This window comes from Taudactylus pleione, unplaced genomic scaffold, assembly GCF_031769625.1.
Source record: "Taudactylus pleione unplaced genomic scaffold, aTauple2 ptg000403l, whole genome shotgun sequence".
NCBI lineage: Eukaryota > Metazoa > Chordata > Amphibia > Anura > Myobatrachidae > Taudactylus > Taudactylus pleione.
Genome location: NW_028284805.1, coordinates 3,211,262 through 3,220,923, shown reverse-complemented (window position 1 = coordinate 3,220,923; position 9,662 = coordinate 3,211,262). Strand labels below are relative to the sequence as shown.

At 49.8% G+C, this 9,662-nt stretch overlaps 1 protein-coding gene across 4 annotated transcripts in view; it reads left to right on the top strand.

Annotated features, from left to right (window-relative positions):
• Positions 1-306: 306 nt before the first annotated feature.
• The window catches only part of LOC148506464 (uncharacterized), a 31,504-nt gene continuing 22,148 nt past the window's right edge, over positions 307-9,662 (top strand). For 3 of the 4 annotated variants that reach the window (XM_088446732.1, XM_088446731.1, XM_088446729.1), the window contains exons 1-2: positions 307-384; positions 1,849-2,014. In XM_088446732.1, the coding sequence (XP_088302858.1) occupies positions 1,937-2,014 (78 nt within the window). In that variant the 5' untranslated portion in view covers positions 307-384; positions 1,849-1,936. The remainder of the gene's footprint in view (positions 385-1,848; positions 2,015-9,662) is intronic. The other variant, XM_088446730.1, reaches the window with a different exon arrangement.

The following is a 9,662-nucleotide window of genomic DNA, read 5'->3' as shown; positions in this document are numbered from 1 at the left end:
ATCAGAGAGACACTGACCACAACACAGATAGTCAGATACATTACACACATCACCAGCAGGAGAGGATCATGGGTAATATTGTTTACTCATAACAGCTAATCAGCAGCCCACACAGACGTCTTATACAATAAATGCAGCACGATAGTTATCTCTAGTCACGTGATGTCTCCTGTGCAGGCGCCATTTTGTGTAAGACCACTCTTGTTTCACAGTGACTGATGGTCTTCAGGAAAATGTCCGATTCAAGAACGATTTTACATATTTAAATACAATACCTCTAGTGTTTACTTTTAAGTCCTCCTCTATGTCTGATAGCAAATGTACACAGACAACTTTTTTTACGACACTGTGAAAGACCACCAGCATTTAGGAGCTCAGTATCAGGTGTAGTGTTATGTGTGACCTGTGTATAGTGATCAGTGTGTTATGTGTGACCTGTGTATAGTGATCAGTGTGTTGTGTGACCTGTGTATAGTGATCAGTGTGTTATGTGTGACCTGTGTATAGTGATCAGTGTGTGTTATGTGTGACCTGTGTATAGTGATCAGTGTGTGTGTTATGTGTGACCTGTGTATAGTGATCAGTGTGTGTTATGTGTGACCTGTGTATAGTGATCAGTGTGTGTTGTGTGACCTGTGTATAGTGATCAGTGTGTGTTATGTGTGACCTGTGTATAGTGATCAGTGTGTGTTATGTGTGACCTGTGTATAGTGATCAGTGTGTGTTATGTGTGACCTGTGTACAGAGCTGTAACTAGACTTTTTGGTGTCCTGGGCCACAATGAGCATTGGGCCCCCCCCTTATTTTCTGAATAGGGACATAAGACGTGTGGCCTCATGTAGAAAGGCCATGACAAATCTGATTTATCCCGTACGATGATGAAGGGGAACCGATCCCATTGTATCACTGTTATCCAGGTGTCACTGGTAAATACAGTGTGAATGAAATGGCGGCAGCGATGATACACAGTAATTATACAGTATAACGCACCAGCTCTAGATGTAGGAGAGCGCTGGTGAAGCTGCAGCTGGATTTGTCCATCAGACCAGCCGTGCACAAGCCTGGAGCCGGCAGTGTAGGTCACTGACTGACAGTATAGAAACAGCGATGCTTGTAGGGTATATGTAGCAATTATCAGTGGTGGGAGATCTGTGTATGTACCCTGTGCTGGCACCTGAACTCAGTGACCAGGGTACTGGAGGTGTGCTGATAACACCTGGGTCGGGAAGCGGTGACTGTGCTCAGCGTTGCCATCAGACATTGTGGGGCAGATAGCGCCATGTGTAAGGTGTCTGACTGCCATGTGAGAGGCAAAGCTTTTAATCCTAAGCAGCCTGCACAGGTCAGAGAGATCTGTACAGTGCTGCTCCCAAAATCACCTCCCTTAGGCAGGTCTGTTTATTTTTGGATTTGATCTCGGTTTTTGGAGTCGATTTTAATTAGATTTCAGTCCGACTGTTAGTAAATGAGGGGATCCTGTAGTGGTCTATGTGATAGTAACGATGTTCGATTTTGGTCAGGATTTGGTTTTATAGTTGATTTTGACTTCACTAGATCTCTGAATTAAAATAAAGCTAATGAAAATCACCTACAAATACACCAATATTGACCTTTAGTAAATATACCTCTAAATGTGAGTCTACAATAGTAACCGTGTGAGACTGAGAGCCCTAATTATCACATTCCATTATTTACACAGTGAGGTAACAAATGACAGATACTTCAACCGAATAAAAGCTCTAAAGTGTGAAAATCTAAGGATCTGTCTGCAAAATGGACTTCTATACAAAATAATCTTTTACCTGTGTATGCTGTGGTGTCTATAATAATACTTATATTTATTCCTAGGTAGCTGATCTGTGAGGAACCGGAGAGTCTTTACTAATAATCACATAACGGTGACACCTGTCCTGTATAAGTCATAGATTCACAGAGGATGGACAAGGACAGGAGTCACATGACTGAGAGGATATTACATATCACCCTGGAGATCATCTACCTGCTGACTGGGGAGGTGAGGGAGTCTGGGAGTGTGACAGTGACATCACTATTATATATATTACTAACACAGGGACCTGACTGGGGAGGTGAGGGAGTCTGGGAGTGTCACAGTGACACCACTATTATCTCTATTACTAACACAGGGACCTGACTGGGGAGGTGAGGGAGTCTGGGAGTGTGACAGTGACATCACTATTATATATATTACTAACACAGGGACCTGACTGGGGAGGTGAGGGAGTCTGGGAGTGTCACAGTGACACCACTATTATCTCTATTACTAACACAGGGACCTGACTGGGGAGGTGAGGGAGTCTAGGAGTGTCACAGTGACATCACTATTATCTCTTTCTACTTCAGGGTCCATAGGGTATCCACAGGATACCTTGGGGTATAGGTGTGACGTCAGTCGCAGGGCACCAAAGAGTTAAGCTTTCAGCCTCCCAGGATGCACTAGGTCCCCCTCCTATACCCCGCCCCCGGGCCAAGGCACCCCAGTTTAGTTTGGTGCCCGGCCGGCGTCGGGTGCACCTGTCGGAGTGGGGGCTAGAAGAGCCCCTGAAGCTTTCTTCAGTGCAGCTGTGGCTGCACATCTGGATGTACAGCATGGACAGTCAGTCCTGATGTCCATGCTGTCTTCCCTACACCCCCGCCGGTACCAGAACGCCGGTACCGATCCGGGGATGCTGGTGAGCATCTGGGGTCACAGCTAGCGGTGACCCCAGATGTTCCGGACCATGGCCGGATCCAAGGGGGACAAAGGTAAGCAGCGGGGTCCCGCGGTGGGTCCCCGCTGGTCACATGGTCCTAAGTCCCCAGGCAGGGGTCTCCCTGGGGACTGGCTGCAGCGTGGAGCCAGGTACTGAACCTGCGCTTTCCACTACCCCCTGGGACAGCGGACCGCAGCAGAGCGGTAGCGCTGCGGCGTCCCAGGGGTTAAATGCATGCCAGGGGAGCGCGCCTTCCCTGTCTCACAGCCGGCGCCTCCCCCGCTGCACACAGCCCTCTCTGCACTGTGCTGACTGGCCCTGTGTCAGCGCTCCTCCCCCAGGCCAGCTTCTCTCTGCTCCTCGGCGGCCATCTTCTCTGCAACGCATGGTGAACGCTGCTGGAAGTCTGGAAGGAAGCATCGTGGTCTGGGTCCCCCCGCATACCTCTCCTCCGCTGTGGCTCAGGTCTGTGTATGCAGCGCTGTGTCCTACCAGGCCCTGTGTCTGTGTAGTTGAGTGATCAGCGCTGTTAGTGCAGGAATTGTTATTTCTCTGCATTGTATGTGACTGTGCTAGCGCTGCCTGTAACTTTTCTTCTCTAAACTGTCAGCTTTATTACTGTCCCTGTTCTTTCTGCTAAAGCCCTTGCGGTGCGGTGCTGCAGGGTGGTCTCTCGCCTATTTAATACTTAATTGGTGAGAGAGGTCACATACGTGGTGCCATCATGTCTGAAAGTGATTTTCCCCTCCGGCTACAGTGTACCACGTGCAAAGTACCGTTAGCGGAGGGGGAGGGTAGCGCGGAGGGCCTTTGCCGGCAGTGTTTGTCCATGGCGCGGCCTATTACAGTTACAGCACCGGTACAGGAGCCGCCCTGGGCTTGTTTCGCTCAGGCGTTAACAGCTTTAGTGGGCCAGTTAGCTCCGCAGCCCGCGTTTACTCCGATGGGTTTGTCCCAGCAGTCTGTGGTGTCGTCACCCATGCAGGGGTTCCCACGACAATTGGTGGTACCCCACAGTCTCCCTATTTCCCCGCTCCCGGGTTCTCAGGAGCCAGTGTGGGTTAACTCCCTGACGAGTTCTGTACAGCACTTATCGGATGTGTTGCAAGGGGAGTCTGTGATGCGGCCTCATAAAAGGCCGGTGGCGTCTCTGTCCGCTCCTTATGAGGATGACGAAGGGACGTCTGATGATGGGGAGATTCTGGATCCTTACGATCAGGAACCTCTCCATACTAAGGACGCTGATGCTAAGTCCAAAGTATATATTCCTGGACTTATTCGGGCGGTCCGCACAGCCTTGGTGATTGAGGACGAAGTTCCCCCAGCGGCTAAATCTAAGTATGCCTTTTTCAAAGATGTGAAGGGCGATGCCACAGTCTTTCCTCTTTCGGGTCAGTTGGTGGACCATTTAGAGGAGGCGTGGAAACAACCTGGCAAAAGATACCAGCCGCAGAGACGCCTGGCGGTGGCTTATCCGTTCACGGATAATTATTTTGCTAAGTGGGAATCCCCTCCACAGGTGGATTCTCACGTGACCCGTCTTGTCCGTAGTGCCACATTGCCGATGCCATCCATGTCCTCCCTTAAGGATGCTACGGACCGCAAGGTAGAAATCTGCCTGAAGTCCGCTTATTCCCTTGCAGGGGGGGCAGCACGGCCGGCTATGGCCATTTGCTGGGTTGCCAGAGCGATGGAGCGCTGGGCGGATTCATTAGAGGCTTCTTTTGAATCCGACTGTCCGGCCGAACAGGCGGAGTTGATTGGCAATCTCCGTGATTCGGCCACCTACATCAACGAGGCGGCTCTAGACATTAGTACTCTGGTGTCTAGAATTTCTTCAGCAGTGGTAGCTGCTCGTCGCACCTTGTGGCTGCGATCCTGGAAGGCGGACGCAGATTCCAAGAAAGGTCTGGAAGCGTTGCCGTTTACCGGAGAAGTTCTCTTCGGTCCGGATCTGGATAAGATTGTGGCCACGCTGGCGGCAGCCAAATCTGCTTATCTTCCGTCGGCCGCTGCTCCTTCTGGTTCTGGACCATCGTCCTTTCGGTCATCTAGGGCCCAGGGCAGGCCCAAACCACAGTCGTTTCCTCGACAGGCTGGCCCTAAGATATCGGTCAAGCCCCGGAAACAGGCATGGAGTACCAGACGTCCGGCCCCCAAGCCAGATGACAAGCCTGCGGCCTGACGGTCCGGGTCTCCCCTTGGGGGATCCCAGGGTGGGAGGCCGCCTGCTGCAGTTCTCCCGGTGTTGGTCGTTCACTACGACAGACACTTGGGTTCTGGAGGTGGTCTCCCACGGGTACGCCCTCTCCTTCCGGCACAGACCCCCGGCTCGATTCTTCACCACGGGTCTACCATCTGACCGGAACAAGGCTACGGAGCTGCGGAAGGTATTGCACACTATGCTCCAGGCTGGAGTTATAGTGTCTGTTCCATTCTCCCAGAGGGGCCAGGGTTTCTATTCAAATCTATTTTTGGTACAGAAACCCTATGGGTCATATCGTCCGATTCTCAACCTCAAAGCACTCAACAAGTCTTTGCGGGTCCCGAAGTTTCGGATGGAGACCCTACGGTCCATCATTCTGGCGCTGGAACCTGGGGACTACATGGTGTCATTGGACATACAGGACGTTTACCTGCATGTCCCTATTCTTTTGCGCCATCAAGAGTTCCTTCGGTTTGCAATCCGCAGCGACCACTTCCAGTTTTGGGCGTTACCTTTTGGCCTGGCGGCAGCACCACGTGTTTTCACCAAGGTGATGGCGGTCATGGCGGCTTCTCTGCGGCTGCAAGGAGTCCGCATGTTGCCGTACTTGGACGACCTGTTATTGGTGGCAGGATCTCCAGAGCTCCTGTTACACCACTTGGACCTGACCATTGCACTGCTGCAACGGCACGGCTGGCTAATCAACTGGCAGAAGTCCACTCTAATCCCGTCTCGGAGGATTCTGCATCTTGGAGCCTTATTGGACTCGGGACAGCAAAGGATCTTCGTGACAGAGGACAAGATCTCTGCTTTACAGTCAAGGGTGCGCAGTTGTCTGCACAGCCGCCGGGTGTCCTTACACTCGGCGATGAGGTTACTGGGCTCCATGGTGTCGCTGTTCGACATGGTGGAATACGCCCAGTTTCACTCCAGACCTCTGCAGCACCTAATCCTGTCCAAGTGGAACGGGCTGCCTCAGTCTCTGAAGTTCCAGACGATTGTGCTCACCCCGGAGGTTCGCCTGTCCCTTGCGTGGTGGTTAAAGACGACCCACCTCAACAAGGGACGTCCGTTCTGGGTTCCAAATTGGGTCCTGTTGACAACGGACGCCAGTCTTCGGGGCTGGGGAGCAGTTTCGGGTCCACACTTGTTCCAGGGCAGGTGGACGCCGACAGAAGCGGAGCTTCCAATAAATATCTTGGAACTCCGTGCGGTCTTCAATGCTCTCCTGCAGGCACAGCGGTTTCTCCAGGGTCACCCGGTGCAGGTCCAGTCGGACAATGCTACCACCGTGGCCTACATAAACAGGCAAGGAGGAACTCGCAGTCGGGCGGCTCTCGTAGAGGTCTCTCGGATCCTGGTTTGGGCGGAGCGCAATCTTCCGGCCATATCAGCGGTCTTCATCCCGGGAGTGCTAAATTGGGAGGCGGACTTTCTAAGTCGCCAGGACGTTCATCCAGGGGAATGGTCCCTGCACCCGGACGTTTTTCAACTACTGGTGGACAGGTGGGGTCTTCCAGAAATCGACCTCATGGCGTCCCGGCACAACAACAAGTTGCCGGTGTACGGGTCTCGCACAAGAGACGAAGGGGCGTCTCTGGTGGATGCCTGTTCCCTCCGGTCTCCCTTCTTCCACGGGTAATCCGGAAATTCAAACAGGAAGGAGGGACGCTCCTGTTGATAGCTCCCGCGTGGCCCAGACGGCACTGGTTCCCAGACCTTCAGGGTCTGTCCGTGGACAGTCCTATGCGGTTGCCACTACGACCGGACCTTCTGTCTCAGGGTCCTTGTCTTCACCCGGACCTGACTCGGCTGTCTTTGACAGCGTGGCTGTTGAGACGGCCATGCTGAGGTCCCGGGGGTTTTCCAGCTCTGTGGTGCGTACCATGTTACGAGCTCGGAAACCGTCTTCCACGAGGATATACCATCGCGTGTGGCATACGTTCTTCCAGTGGTGTCGACCGAGAGGTTATGCACCGCGGGAGTTTCGTCTGTCTCGGATTCTCGCCTTCCTGCAAGCGGGACTAGATCATGGGCTTCGCCTTGCTTCTTTGAAGGTACAGGTTTCGGCCCTATCTGTCTGGTTTCACCGTAGGATTGCTACAATCCCGGATGTGCGCACCTTTATGCAGGGTGTTCTCCGCATTCAGCCGCCCTTTGTTCCACCTGTGGCACCTTGGGATTTGGCTGTGGTCCTGAGGGCTTTCCAAGGACCGCCGTTTGAACCACTGGGCTCAGTGGATATTAAATGGCTAACAGCTAAGACTGTTTTCCTTCTGGCCATTGCTTCGGCCAGACGTGTTTCTGAGTTAGGGGCTCTTTTTTGTAGACCCCCTTTCTTGGTTTTTCATGGGAACAGGGCAGTGCTCCGCACTCGGCCCGAGTTTCTTCCCAAAGTTGTTTCCCAGTTTCATGTTAACGAGGAAATAGTTGTTCCGGCCTTTAACTCACCGGGTCTTTCCGTGGGTGAGGCCTCTTTGGATGTTGTGCGGGCCTTAAGGACTTATGTTGACCGCACTTCTTCGTTTAGGAAGTCGGACGCTTTGTTTGTCCTCTATGGCTTCCGTAAAAAGGGTTGGCCTGCTTCAAAGCAAACTTTGGCAGCCTGGATCCGTATGGCTATTTCTGAAGCTTATCTTCATGAAGGCCTACCGGTCCCTCCTTCTCTGAAGGCTCATTCCACTAGGTCTGTGGGTCCTTCGTGGGCAGCCCGACATGGTGCCTCGGCAGTTCAGATCTGCAAGGCTGCTACGTGGTCTTCTGTCCATACCTTCGTGAGGTATTACAGGTTTTTTTTTTTAAAACATATTTTTATTGTAAAACCGCAATAAACAATATAACATGTTGATCAGAAAATGACAAGACATCAACAGGACCACAACAGTAATGTGCAATACAATGGATCCATGAGGAACGTAACAATACAGGAATTAAAATGGTGGTTCACCTGAAGACAAGGTTTCTTCATTATACCAGGCTGTGAGTTGGACTGCGGCACGGAGCGTGTCTTTAACCTGAGGTGTTAATGTGAACATATGGGAGCCAAATATTAAAGAACTTCTCTGCTTCCTTGTCTTTATTAAGGGATAGTTCTAACCAATCCATATTAAATAGGTATGTAATTCTAGGCTGTAAAAGACTGAGCGTTAAAGTGTCAGTGGATATCCATTGAGATAATATTGTTTTTTTCGCAGCTGCTGCAATCTTTGCTAGTAATAGACGGGCACCTCCAGGGGCACAGGATGATCCAGATGATGGTACAATATCCCACATAGCCCACTCGGGTGTTAGTTCAAAGGCAATTCCCAACTTGGTGGATATATAGGTGTGTACCAAGGACCAGAACCTCTGTACCTCCGCACAGTGCCACATACAATGCATTAGATCCGCATCAGGTTGACCACATTTAAAACAATTTGAGTCTGTGGAAGTACCTGTGATGAGTCTTAATTTGGGGGTGAAATAGGCACGATGCAATAATTTATACTGCATTTCCGCGTATGAAGCCGAAATTAATTGCTTATTGAGTCTAACAAAAGATTTCAAAATGGTGGATAGGGGTATGTTAGGGAATGTGGAATGCCACTTGGCAAATCCCACCGTCTCCACTTCCAAATTTATTTCCCGGCGTATATAGGTGTATAGCATAGAAGTGGAAAATGACATAGAGAGGCAGCGAGACAGCACATCATCCAAACCATTTTTCCCAGGTATAATGGGAATTTTAGGGAGTAAAGTATTGACATAACTACGTATTTGGAAATATATAAATAAAGGGATTTGGATACAGGGAAATTTTTCCTGTATTTGGTTATGAGAGTAAATAGTCATTGTGGAGAGATCCAATAATTGATATATGTAACGCAATCCCTGTGTGTTCCAGGTTTTGAAAGTCTGTGTTAGAAAACCAGCATCAAACCCTGGGTTATGGCCGATAGGAAGGAACAAGGAGACATTGGGAGGGACTCTCATTTGAGTTCTGGCTCGGCGCCAAGCCAAGCATGTAGTATGTAGTAGTAGATTTTGTGCTACGTGAGGTGGAAAGGACAAGGGTCGTGTGTGTAGCAAACTAGCTAATGGCATTTCAACACTAAAAGATTGCTCTATTAGCGTGTCAGCAAATCCATTTGTTCCTCTAATCCAGTCAATTGCGTATCGGTAATTTGACGCAATAGCATAAGATTTTAAGCAAGGGAGATTAATTCCGCCTAAAGCAGGTGGTTGGCTGAGTTTGAATAATGAAATCCTGGGTTTTTTGTTCGCCCAAATGAACTTGCTGATCGCTTTGTTAATCAATTTTAAATCAGATTCTAAAGGAAGCAAGGGGAGCGTCTGAAAAAAATATAAAATCCTAGGAAAAGATATAATTTTAATTAATTGACATCTACCGAGATATGAGAGTGGGAGATGTTTCCATTTTTTAAAATCTAAAAGTGTACGTTGTATTAAAGCAGGGAAATTGACTGAGTATAGGGCGGAGGGATGTGCCGGGATATTAAGGCCTAGGTATTTTAGAGTTGTTTTGGCCCATTTAAATGGGAAATAATTTTTCCAGTTTTTTGTGACGTCCGAGTGTAGGGCCAAGGCCTCTGTTTTGTTATAATTTATCAAAAAACCAGAGATAATATGGAAGTCTTTCAGGATATGAAGGAGTTTAGGTATGGCAGAATGTGGGTTCTCAAAATACAGTAATAAGTCATCCGCATACGCGGAGACTTTCAAAGTATTATTTCCGATATTTATTC